This window comes from Trichomycterus rosablanca, chromosome 7, assembly GCF_030014385.1.
Source record: "Trichomycterus rosablanca isolate fTriRos1 chromosome 7, fTriRos1.hap1, whole genome shotgun sequence".
In the NCBI taxonomy this organism is placed as follows: Eukaryota; Metazoa; Chordata; class Actinopteri; order Siluriformes; family Trichomycteridae; genus Trichomycterus; species Trichomycterus rosablanca.
The window spans coordinates 9,243,256-9,255,970 of NC_085994.1; the positions used below are offsets into that span (position 1 = coordinate 9,243,256).

A 12,715-nucleotide genomic window follows, 5' to 3' on the forward strand; every position below is an offset into this window, starting at 1 on the left:
TATTGCTGTTTAATGCAAGTGGAGACTAAAACTTGAATATCTTTGTGTAATGTGGAAACCAGGCAGCAAACTGGCGTATTGAGATGGTGGTAGTGTAGATAAATGTGCCATTGTCAATTTCATCATTTCAACATGTTGTGCTTTCTTTCTACCAGACTTTTAATTTCCTTTCTCTTCCTTTGCTATTACACAGACACAGAATGTCTTGAAATTAGGGCTGTCACAGAAATTTAGAAATCTAACACATTACTACTACTAAAATATTCTAAATGTTTAACCATCTTGAGCGTACAACCGATAACCAACTTAATACAATAGAATTGGCTAAAACAAAACTTGGAACAAAACTTTTTCTGGCTGTAAATAAATAAAATAAATGTATATATAATGTAAAACCACAAACACATTTGTAGGCCCGAACACACTGACACTGTTAACACGAACACAAATTCACTCACACACATGAAAAGAAAAAGACTCACTCACTCACTCACTCACTCATTTTTTAACCGCTTATCCAATCAGGGTCACGGGGGGTGGTGGAGCCTATCCCAGCTTTTCAATGGGCGCTAGGCACACAGTAACACCCTGGATAGGTTGCCAGTCCATCGCAGGGCAGACACACACACACACACCCATTCAGCTATAGGGCAATTCAGTGTCTCCAATTAACCTGACTGCATGTTTTTGGACTGTGGGAGAAAACCGGAGTTCCCGGAGGAAACCCACGCAGACACAGGGAGAACATGAAAACTCGGCACAGAAAAGACCTGGACTGCTCCACTGGGGATCGAACCCAGGACCTTCTTGCTGTGAGGCGACAGTGCCATTCATTAAGCAAAAATCTGCTTATTTTTAACATATGCTTAGGTATGTGTGAAAGCAGTTTTAGAACCTGGGTGAACTCACAAGAAGTACACTTGTGTTTACCAGTTTCTGGTCTGCACTTTGCTTCTGAGGCCAGGCATAGAACTAAGTGATTGGCTGAACATGACACATGTTGAACACCTGCAGGAAACAGGATAACTGTTAAATACACCTAATTATTCTTTGTATGTAGGTGCAGCTTTGACTAAAACTTGGATGCTTGATTACTAAGCAGATACAGAATTTAACACACAGCACACACTGTGCAAACGATCTATGGCTGGAAAGAAATCCCACAAAATGTTGGTTTGTTTGAGGTTGGTGGCTGTGATTACAAAAAATGAATCTGTGACAGCCCTAGTTGTGACAAAATTCTGTTTGAATGGTGGTGGAACTGCTGTTTTTTTATTACAGTTTAGTTAATTGACATATATTGTGTGACATATAATGTGTATATATGTTTATGCCATGCAAAATCTGAAACCAAGTGATCATGGTGTACAGCAAGTGCTGCATTAAATGGATGTACTAGAATGCAGTGGAACAAATGCAATTCTAACCAGGTTTGCTCATCAGTGTGGAGATGTCGGTCACATTTGGCATTAAATATCAGTGTGAGATCCTCCAAAATAAATTCTAGCTATGTGTGATTTAGTTGGCCCGTAACATTCTAAATAAGCATGAGCTGCTCAAGTAACTGACATTGGTATGAGCAACATATATTTTTTCTTGTATTTTATAAGCATTAAAATGCAGTAGCTATAGAAATGTGCAAGAAAGATGTTTATATACTTTATAAAGACTGAAAAGCATCAGAATCCTTTTCAGTCAGTTTAAATTAGTTTTTATTTGGAATTGATTTGGTAGATACTACGATGATGAGCGTCTTAGTAGTCATGCATGATCAGGTGCTCATATGTCAAGCTTGCCCAAAATTATGACTGATTCTCATGAATACTTGCACACCTCTCGGTGGACCACGTGTAAGGCAAAACCATTTTCGCTTTCTAGTAGAACTAGCCAGCCTGCGAACCCACCTCGCTCTATATTTTCCTTTCTATTCTTCTACTCACTCACTTTTATCTGCTTGGTCAGATGACTTCCCCTCCTAATAAATATGCTATTCAACTACTCCGTCGTTAGTGGTGTTTGGTATGTCTTGTGAAACTCTCAATGCCTTTAGGTTGTGCTGTATTTATTGTGTATAATAAATATTCTTAGCATTTAAATGATGTTCATTACAATAAATATGACCATGCTAAACAATCACCAAAACTATCGAGAGATTTTGTTGTATTGTTCTATGAAATCCACAAAGAAAAAAACTCAATAAAGAAAACGTAAATAAGAATAATGTGTCTTGTCTCTTGCTCAGTTCATTTTGGAAGAATGTCATTTTGATTATTAGAACTAAAATTAGCATGAAGTGTATGGCTGGGGAAAGTAAATCTGAATCTAGTGAATCATAAATGAGCTTACACACCAGCTGTCCTGGTTTTCAGTGTACACTTAAAGAGAAAAACAAAGAATTCACTCAGATTGCAAGGTTGCCACGACCAGTTAAGTTTAATCTTTACAAAATACACAAATTTTACTATTTCAGAGTTTTTAGCTCTACTGTAATCAAGTTAGCACATTTGTAAAGTTGTAGCCCAGCGGTTAAGGTGCTTGATTAGTAATCAAAAGGTTGCTGGTTCAAGCCCCACCACTGCCAGGCTACTTCTGTTTGGATCCTGAACAAGCTCCTTAACCCTCAATTGCTCAGAGTGTATACTGTCACAGTACTGTAAGTCGCTTTGGATAAAGGTGCCTGCTAAATGCTGAGAATGTTTGTAATGTAAAATTGACCATGTCAAGTCCTTCATAGGGGCGTCAGAGCACCAAGAGTGGCTTGGTGGGAAGCACTGTCGCCTTACAGCAAGTAGGTCCTGTGTTTTCCAGGTGGAGCGGTCTGGGTCATTTCTGTGTGGAGTTTGCATCTACTTTCCAAGTCTGCGTTGGTTTCTTCTGGGTGCTCTGGTTTCCTCCCACAGTCCAAAGACATACAGACTGTGCTAGCTGTGTGTGTTTGTGCGTTTGCCCTGTGATGGAGTGGCGATCTGTCCCACTGCGACCCTGATCAGGATCAAGCAGTGGTAAAACAGACAATAAATGAATGAAGTCCTTTGTACAAAAACAAATCAAACAATTGCTCAGACAATTTTATAAGCATGTGAATTTGATCTGCTAATCGGAAGCTTATTTAATTAATTTGGTTAATAGGGTGGCACTGTCGCCTTACAGCAAGGTCCTGGGTTCGATCCCCAGGTGGGGTGGTCTGGGTCCTTGCTGTGTGGAGTTTGCATGTTCTCTTTGTGTCTGTGTGAGTTTCCTCCAGGAGCTCCGGTTTCCTCCCACAGTCCAAAGACATGCAGTCAGGTTAATTGGAGATACAAAACTGTACATGACTGCGTTTGACATTAAACTTGTGAACTGATGAATCTTGTGTAACAAGTACCGTTAATGTCATGAATGTAACAAAAGTGTGTAAAACATGACGTTAAAACCCTAATAAATAAATAATTCATTTAATACATTTTCAGCCATTGGGTGGCACAGTGGCTCACAGCAAGAAGGTCCTGGGTTCGATCCCCAGGTGGGGCGGTCCGGGTCCTTTCTGTGCGGAGTTGCAGCGTGGGTTTCCTCCAGGTGCTCCGGTTTCCTCCCACAGTCCAAAAACATGCAGCCAGGCTAATTGGAGACCCTGAATTGTCCTATATGCACCCAGCCGCTAAAATGCACAAACCAGTGCATTGTAGTGCCGGTCCCAAGCCCGGATAAAATAGGGAGGGTTGCGTCAGGAAGGGCATCCGGCGTAAAAATTGTGCCAAATCAATGCGGATCATGATCCGCCGAGAGCCCAACCGAACGGGACAAAGGCCGAGGAAGAAGAAGAAAAAAAATACATTTTCAGCCATTCATAATATCATTATAAATATGCCCATGCCCAAATATGAAGGAATTCTGAAAATATTTTTTTTCCTAAGATTCAACATTTCACTCAAATTGTTAATCTTATGAGTGAAAAAGCCAAATAAAAGCATTTTATTAGTGATCTTAGACTTTCCTGCATCGTGTAACAAAACTCTGGTATAATACTGTTCCTGGCCAATAGAGGGCGACATCACCAGAATTTTAGTTGAGTTTAGGAAGTTCCAATCCAATGTGAGCCTTGGTTTCTTGAATACATGTATTGAGTCTGAACAGGGGTGTTTATTGTACTCTGGAATCTGAATCATGTTCTGGAACTGTTTGCTTGGATAATACTGCTTCTTGTGTACTGGTGAACTGACCCCTCTCTGTGTTCTTGACCTTGTTTTTTTAAGTCTGGGATTTTGACTGTTTTCTGTTTTGATAAACTGTAAATTGATCTACATCCTCCTGATGAGCTTCCTATGTACAATATTATGTCTACAGAAGGTCAAAGACCCAACAACACTACTGGCAACACACCTGAGACTGTTTACTAGAGATGTTTGAGGTTTAGCACACACCTAAAAGGGTGACTGTTGTTTTTAAGCCTTGGGGCATATTAAGCAATGGCAGGAGCAAACAGGAGGGGTGTTTTCAGTTTGGATATTTATAAATCAAGACATTTTATGGCATTTGAAGTGAAGGTAAGGTGCAGAGATGTTTCACTACCTGTTCTATTATTGTATTAGCACATACACTGATCAGCCATAACATTAAAACCACCTCCTTGTTTCTACACTGTTTATTTGATCAGCTCCACTTACCATATAGAAGCACTGACTAGTCCATCTGTTTCTCTACATGCTTTGTTAGCCCTCTTTCGCCCTGTTCTTCAATGGTCAGGACCACCACAGAGCAGGTATTATTTGAGTGGTGGATCATTCTCAGCACTGCAGTGACACTGACATGATGGTGGTGTGTTAGTGTGTGTTGTGCTGGTATGAGTGGATCAGACACAGCAGCGCTGCTGGAGTTTTTAAATACCGTGTCCACTCACTGTCCACTCTATTAGACACTCCTACCTAGTTGTTCCGCCTTGTAGATGTAAAGTCAGAGACGATCGCTCATCTATTGCTGCTGTTTGAGTTGGTCATCTTCTAGACCTTCATCAGTGGTCACAGGACGCTGCCCACCGGGCACTGTTGGCTGGATATTTTTGGTTGGTGGACTATTCTCAGTCCAGCAGTGACAGTGAGGTTTTTAAAAACTCCATCAGCATTGTTGTGTCTTATCCACTCATACCAGCACAACACACACTAACACACCACCACCATGTCAGTGTCACTGCACTGCTCTGAATGATCCACCACCCAAGTAATACCTACTCTGTAGTTGTCCTGGGAGAGTCCTGACCATTGAAGAACAGCATGAAAGGGGGCTAACAAAGCATGCAGAGAAACAGATGGACTACAGTCAGTAATTGCAGAACTACAAATTGCTTCTATGTGGTAAGTGGAGCTGATAAAATGGACAGTAAGTGTAGAAACAAGGAAGTGGTTTTAATGTTGTGGCTGATCAGTGTACTGTATTTTAATTCATAAAGAAGAGTTTAGTTTTAAAGTACATTTTATTTTTTGATACAAAAACCTTTAGAAAATTCATGGATGACTCCAAATATATAAAAACAAGGTAAAGAAAAGACACACTATATATATATATATTACAGTGTTACAATTGAAAATTGGAAACAAAAAGACAAAAGAAAAAACACAATGCATGTTGTTAAACAAAAATTATTATATTAAGAAACAATTTTATACAGCAATAATTTATTTAGAATTTATTAAAATAATTGACAGTAAAAATATTGTTTTAATAGAGAAATTGTATTCAATTGTTTTTTTTTAAAGCCCTTTAATTGAGAAAATTGGGGTTTTCTGGTATGGAATTCTTATTTGAGGTGCCACCACTTGCACCTCTAATGGGTATCTCATTTTTTATTGTTGATTTTGAACACTGCACCTTACTGTGGCTAAAGGTGGCATCTGCAATTCTTAACATGTTCTTTCTGGGCTATGTTGTAACTTTGGATGAGCTGTAATTGAGCCCTTGAAGAAGTTTCAAGAAGTTTCCGAATGCCAGCCATGTTTCTTGACCTGAAGAAAATGGCTATGACTGAAGTAGGTGAATCTTAGAAAAAGGCTCTATAAATAGGTCCAACAACATTTTAGCTGTTCTAAAATTTAGTTAAATATGCATATTTATGGATTATATGGTCTGAGTTGGGTCAGTTAGCCAGATTGGTTTATTTATTAATTTTGGTCAACTGAGTAATCAAAAATGCAATTGTTTGTCACACACTATTCACTAAATAATTAAAAGTGTGTTTGTTTTCACTTCTAAAAAGTTCCCTTTATTTAATGGTCTGAAGTCATTTAAATCTACAAATTTGCAATAGCAGAGGCACTTACTTAGTTAAATGACTGTCAGCTGCATTTTTCAAGTATCACACTTCACAGATGAACAACATAAATTAACATCCTTATATTTTAAGTACAAAATTCTATACAGGGTGGCACAGTGGCTAAGTGGGTAGCACTGTCGCCTCACAGCAAGAAGGTCCTGGGTTCGATCCCCAGGTGGGGCGGTCCAGGTTCTTTCTGTGTGGAGTTTGCACGTTCTCCCCGTGTCTGCGTGGGTTTACTCCGGGTGCTCCGGTTTCCTCCCACAGTCCAAACACATGCATGTGAGGTGAATTGGAGATACTAAATTGTCCAGGACTGTGTTCAGTATAACCTTGAGAAGTGATGAATCTTGTGTAATGAGTAACTACTGTTCCTGTCATGAATGTAACCAAAGTGTAAAACATGACGTTAAAATCCTAATAAACGCCGCTCAGGTGGCGCAGCGGTAAAAAGAGACGCGCTGCAACCAGGGCTGGATTCTGAGAAGCGTCGTATCGAATCCAGCCTTGCTTTACCGGTTCGAAGCTGAGTGGCTATATGAGCAACGATTGGCCGGTTGCTCATGTGGGGGGTGGGACAAAGAACCGGATGTGGGTCTCTCTCTGTCAGAATGCGATTGAGTTCTCTGCCGGCTGATTGGAGGCGCTTACGCAGAGATGGGAGGGGGTGCCCTTAGGGTGTGTCTCTCCGCATGCAACGCTAGGTGGCGCCAAACTCGTCAATGTGTGGGTGGCAAAGATGCATCTGGCTGCTGCTCGTGTTTCGGAGGGGATACGGGTTAGCTTCAATCACCTCCGTCAGGGCAAGGTTCGGCATAGACAGAGAGGAAGCACGATGCTAATTGAACAATTGGATGCGCTAAAAGGGGAGAAAAAGGGGTAAAAAAAAAAAAAATCCTAATAAACAAACGAACAAAATTCTATAAAACAGCTAGAAATGGAATAAAAAAAACATTAATGAGATGTTGATTGCACGTCTGTATTTTAGCCTGAGTGAAAGTTTTGAATCAGTCTTTTCAAGGACCAAGTAAACATTACTGTGGTTTTATGTAAAAGGAAAACCGCGTTTAGTGGATGCAAACCAGGATTGACCTCAAATATATCAAAAGTAATACATACATATATATATTTGTAATTAGTCTGGACTAGCTTAATAGAAGGGAGTATGTGTTAAATCCTTGCAATCTCACTGTTGAATCCACTGATTCAATTGGCACCATTTCTGTAAACAAAAAATCCCTGTTTTGTCACCTGTCAGTCATGACATCCTTAATTTATGTAGCTCATGTGAGTTCCTGCTCATCTCTACCCTGTTTGGGAACCATAAACTGGTCTCCTCTTGGTTGTGGTGGTTCGGGTGTTGATTTTTCTGACACTGTCGGACCTGCTGTTATGAAGCCTGTTGACATTGTAGACCCAGGAACTTCAGAGCAGTTTTTCAGCCCCTCTTTAAGTTCAGAAAGCTGGAGGGAATGATTGAGGAGCGTGTTGTTGACCTGTGAAAAGTAGCCATCTGTGTGCTTCTCCAGTTCTCCTCTGACCATTTCCAAATCTTCAGTTAGTCGTGCCAGGCCACCACACTGACCCTCTATGCGAGTCACTCGTCCCCCGACCTCATTCACCTCTTTTTGGACACCCAGGGCGGTAGAGCGACAGGTCTGGAGCTCCCCGGCCAGTCTGCGTCTCAGATCCTGCAGCTCGCCTTTTAGACGGGTCAGCCTTCTCTCCCCGGCGCCAAGCATGGAGGCTTGCTGCCCGACCAGCTGCACCACACCCTTAACCTGCTGCGCTATCCTCTCCTCACGCTCCTGCCAGGTGAGGTTGGTCTGTCCAACTTTTTGCACCACTTTTCCGAAATTGGCTTTCAGTCCACCTAGGGTATGATTGACAGAGTGTATGCTCACCTTAAGTAGGGTTACTTCACCCTGAAGTGTCTTCTCGTCCTGTTTCTTAGCCAGCTGGGTTAGTAAAGAGTTCAGTGTGGTGTTCAGTTGGTCTAATCTTTCTGTCTGTGCACTAAGATGTTTATTAAGTTCGTTGTGTTTCTGGTCTTCTTCCTCTGTTAGCAGTGGTGCAGAATATCCTGTAAGGACTGGTTGTGGGCCACAGGATGTAGTGCAAAGGAGTTCCAGAGAGCCTAATTGCTTCTGAATGTTCTCCATATCACCTTCTATTCTCTGTTTAAGAGCCTCGACTTCTGTTGCCAAAGTGGTCACTACCTGACCTTCAGATAAAGCTGGAGATGTAGTATTACCAAGTTCCTCAATTGCAGCAAACAGTCGATTTTCAAGGTCTATTATCTTTTCCTCCAGGCATACTTCTACATTACTGGCTATTCTGCTGCCAACTCCAGGTTGTTGTTCTGTTGTGGTCAGAATTGATTCCACATAGCCCAGTCTGCCCTCGATCATGCCCTCCACGTGGTCTCTGTGACCTCCAAGTTCAGCCCGAAGGTGCACTTGGGACTGGTTCAGGCCGTCCATCGAGTGTTCAATCAGTACAAGTCTTTCGGTCAAGCCCGACATTGCAATGCAACAGGAATCTTCAGGTTCTAGGCCTTGAAGGTCAGCATGGAAATTCCTAAGCTCATTCTTCAAAGCCATCACACTACTATTTATAACCTGCTCCAGCTGTTCTTGTCCCAGCATAATTTTCTGGTTGCACTGGAGCACCACCTCTGTCAAGCGACCATCGCAACGCTCCTCTGCACTCTTCATATGCTTCTCAAATCTTCCAAACATGGTTGTTTCTGCTTCACTAAGTTTTGCATCCACCATGGTCTCCAGGGCTTGAGAGTCTGTGAGGTTCACTGTTTCGTTATTTAGCATATTCAGGGTGTTATCATGTTCCAAAACTGTCTTTTTCATCTCTGACAGTTCTGCACTCCTAGACAGAAGTATAGATTGCAGTTCTGCCACCTTTTCAGCCAGCTCACCCAGATTTGGAAGTTGCGTTAACGCATCTGAGCCGTCAATGTCTGGATCTGGTGCCCCACCAGAAAGCTGCTCAAAACCAACAGAGTCTTGAGATTTAGCAGCAGCTGAAGCTGGAGCTGCAGATAAGATGGTAGAGATCATGCGATTGGTGTCCTCTCTGAGTGAGGCCCGCAGATGGTCCTCTAAGCTTGTCATCTTGGCACGGAGAGTCTCAATACCGAGTGAGAGTCGCTGCACATCCTCTTCCATTTGATTTAAACGTTCTATGGTTGCACTGTTCTCTTCTGTATCTATTGTGATGAGATGCAGATGAATAGTTATGTTAGAAAATAAATCAATGAATTTACAAATAAATAGAACATTCAATGATACCAGATTAGCAAAACTAAATGTATATTCAGGATCCTCATATGTTCTATATTAAGGTTATTTATAACAGACAATAATGCAGACTGTAAAACCAACACTAAGAACACGTTTAAATATTTTAATTAATAAAGTAGTCTCACCATGGTTTAGCTCACTGTCACCAGAGGGAGCCTGTGTCTCAGGAACTGACTCCTGGGGTGCTGGCAAGGCATCCTGATAGTCTGTTAAAGGTTCATGACCGTCTGGAATTTGATCATGTTCAGAATCTTGTTCATTGGTTAGCGGGTTGTGTTGTTCTGGCTCAGGATCAAGGTGATCTGTCTCAGGGTCCGTATAGGGTCTATATAAGGTTTCCGGATAGGATGGTGGAACATTAGGGCTAGGATACCCACCCATTGAATTAAATGGTGTTAATGGTTGATTCCAGTGGTTTCTGTTATAGTTGGGTTGAGCCATTGGGCCTTTGTTTGAATAACCTTTATAAGAAGGCATAGGTCTCTTAAAAGGAGGCATTGGTCCCTTGAGGGATGGCATAGGCCGATTGTAAGAAGGCATAGGGCCTTTAAGGGATGGCTGGGGACCTTTTTGAGAGGGCACACCCTTGTATGATGGAGCAGGACCTTTAAATGGGGGCATTGCTTTCATTCCATAAAGTGCATGTCCATGAGTACAGCCGACACCAGAGAATCCAGGACAACAGCGCCACTCTAACTCAGTCATTGTCTTGTACGCCACCTTATACTTTGGCTTGTAGAACATCCGGTACCTATGAGGACAGGAATACATACAAATGTAAGTCATCAGTTTCTCTTTCCAATATGAAGTAAACTCAACTTTGCCTCTTTCAAAGCTAAATAAGGTAACAAGTTAACACAGATGACGATTACAGCTAATAAATCAGGCAAACCCTAACAGTACTCACTTAATTGCTGGACACTTTTTTCCATAGCCACATTTTTTGTACTCGGCCTTCACATAAGGAGCTGCACCATCCTGAACAGTATAGGAAACGCTCTTTTCCACTACATATGCACAGTGGTTCCTAGAATAAGAAATAATAGAGAAGAAAAAAAGGATAGGGTTATTCATTCATTCATTTTCTTATTCGCTTATGCCAGCTTTTCAATGGGTGCAAGGCACAAAGTAACACCCTGGACGAGACGCCAGTCTATTGCAGGGTAGACACACACACACATTCACTTTTAGGGCAATTCAGTGACCCCAGTTATCCTGACTGCATGTTTTTGGACTGTGGGAGGAAACCAGAGCTCCCGGACACAGACACGGGGAGAACATGCAAACTTGGCACAGAAAGGACCCGGACCGCCCCCGCCTGGGGATCGAACTCAGGACCTTCTTGCTGTGAGGCAACAGTGCTACCCACTAAGCCACCGTGCCGCCCAGGATAGGGTTAATTACTTTTTAATATGTCATCAGAAGAAATTAGTTCTAATGTGTTTTCACTACACAAGAGGCTGCAAAAATGATCACAAAATGTATCATTTTTAAATGCAAAAAAATTAACATCTGTACTGAGAAATGACAGGCAATATTCAACCAATCAGAACAAGAAACGGTTTTACTTGCTTCTTAATCGTGTGAATTTATCAGTGCAGTTGTGTTCAGGGTGTGTCTATGAATGAAACACTAAAAGCAAGGACTTAAATGTATTGTAGTTTAAATCTGTTAGCTTCAGCTACAAAAAAAAAAGCTCCCTTTGAGTGCTTAAACAAACGGATTTTATTTTACACCAGCAAATGTGGTACAGCTGGTTGAGTGGGTGCTGTACAGCGTTCTTGTCATTGGTCGCTGACTGTGAGGAGTTTTACAGGTTTTCCTCCGGATACCACGGTGATGTTTTTGGTTTAGGCAAGTGAAATGGACAGGAATAAATTGGTTTCCCATGTATTATTCCAGACACATGCAGAATAGAAACTGGCTGCTGTAAATTGCCCTTAGATGTGAATGAATGATGAGTAATGAATGATGAGTAATGAATGTGATGTGTTGGATTCATTCACTCACACAAACTAGGATACATTTACATTTTCGGCATTTAACAGACGCCTTTATCCAAAGCGACTTACATTACAATTACAGTATACAGTCTGAGCAATTGAGGGTTAAGGGCCTTGCTCAATGGCCCAACAGCAGCAACCTGGCTGTGGCAGGGCTTGAACCAGCAACCTTCTAGTTACTAGTCCAGTACCTTAACCACTAGGCTACAGGATACAGCTGTTACAGCAACTAACGTAAAATAATATTAATAAATAATTGAAGTCATGCATCATAGTCATTAGAATTCAATCCTGTAGAGTTTTTATATTAGTAAATTATATTAGTGGATCATTCTACCATAACAGCGGAAATTAAATCTACCACGAGATATTGAAGTCGTCATGTGTCAATAGACAAAATTTTAGAGATATGAGTAATTTTCTCATTTCTGCCTGACAATGTAGTAACCATAAAATTATAGTTAATGTATAAACCACAAACATTAATCATAATAGTCCTTCAAAAATCACCATTGACCAAGCTGACAATTGCAGTGGTCAGCTTGACCCTAGTGTAAAACAGTAGAAATACTCACTTGTGTCTTGCAGTTGGTTTCCCAGAGCTGTAGTTAGGATTCACTTCCGAGTTGTAGGCACTGAAATGGTTGGGATTAGGACGGTAAGCACCAAAAGCATCCACTACAGCTATGCCCACACTCACAAAAAAGAGTGGGCAAAGAAAATCTGGCCAAAGCATCTTCAGCAAAGTAATGCATCAAAGGAAGAACATAAATGAAATAAAGGGCAAGATCCTTCTCATGGAGTGGTGAAGTTTTGCAGGCTTCTGTGGTCTGGACACCAGTGCTCACAGCCCACCTAATAAGTCACGGTATGAGCTAATTTGCATAGCCCCACCCACCTTTCCACTCAGCCAAAACAGGGGGATTTTTGGAACATGACCTACCAGGATGAAATGATGTTTTTGGTTTAGGTGAGTGAAATGGGCAGGACTAAATTGGTACCAAATGTATTATTACTGTAAAGTTGACTTTCTGGAGATATATTAGGCATATATTAGAAATGGGCAGAACAAAACATATCAGTAAATTGTATCAAAGCTGAAGTGAGTT

The 12,715-nt window shown here is 41.3% G+C and overlaps 1 protein-coding gene across 1 annotated transcript; it reads right to left on the reverse strand.

Moving 5' to 3' along the window:
- Positions 1-7,566: 7,566 nt before the first annotated feature.
- On the reverse strand, positions 7,567-12,342 carry emilin3a (elastin microfibril interfacer 3a). The gene is made up of 4 exons (XM_062998735.1): positions 12,182-12,342; positions 10,511-10,630; positions 9,729-10,354; positions 7,567-9,509 (listed from the first exon to the last, which is right to left on the reverse strand). Exons 1-4 carry the CDS (start codon positions 12,340-12,342, stop codon positions 7,567-7,569), a joined length of 2,850 nt encoding a protein of 949 aa, XP_062854805.1.
- Positions 12,343-12,715: the final 373 nt, after the last annotated feature.

Bases quoted from the DNA above. Each gene is read 5' to 3' on its own strand.
- emilin3a (XM_062998735.1), bottom strand. From the start codon at position 12,342: ATGCTTTGGCCAGATTTTCTTTGCCCACTCTTTTTTGTGAGTGTGGGC. The intron at 10,355-10,510 runs GTGAGTACTGTT...CTGTCCTCATAG, and splicing joins AAAAAGTGTCCAGCAATTAA to GTACCGGATGTTCTACAAGC. The intron at 9,510-9,728 runs GTGAGACTACTT...TCATCACAATAG, and splicing joins TGACAGTGAGCTAAACCATG to ATACAGAAGAGAACAGTGCA.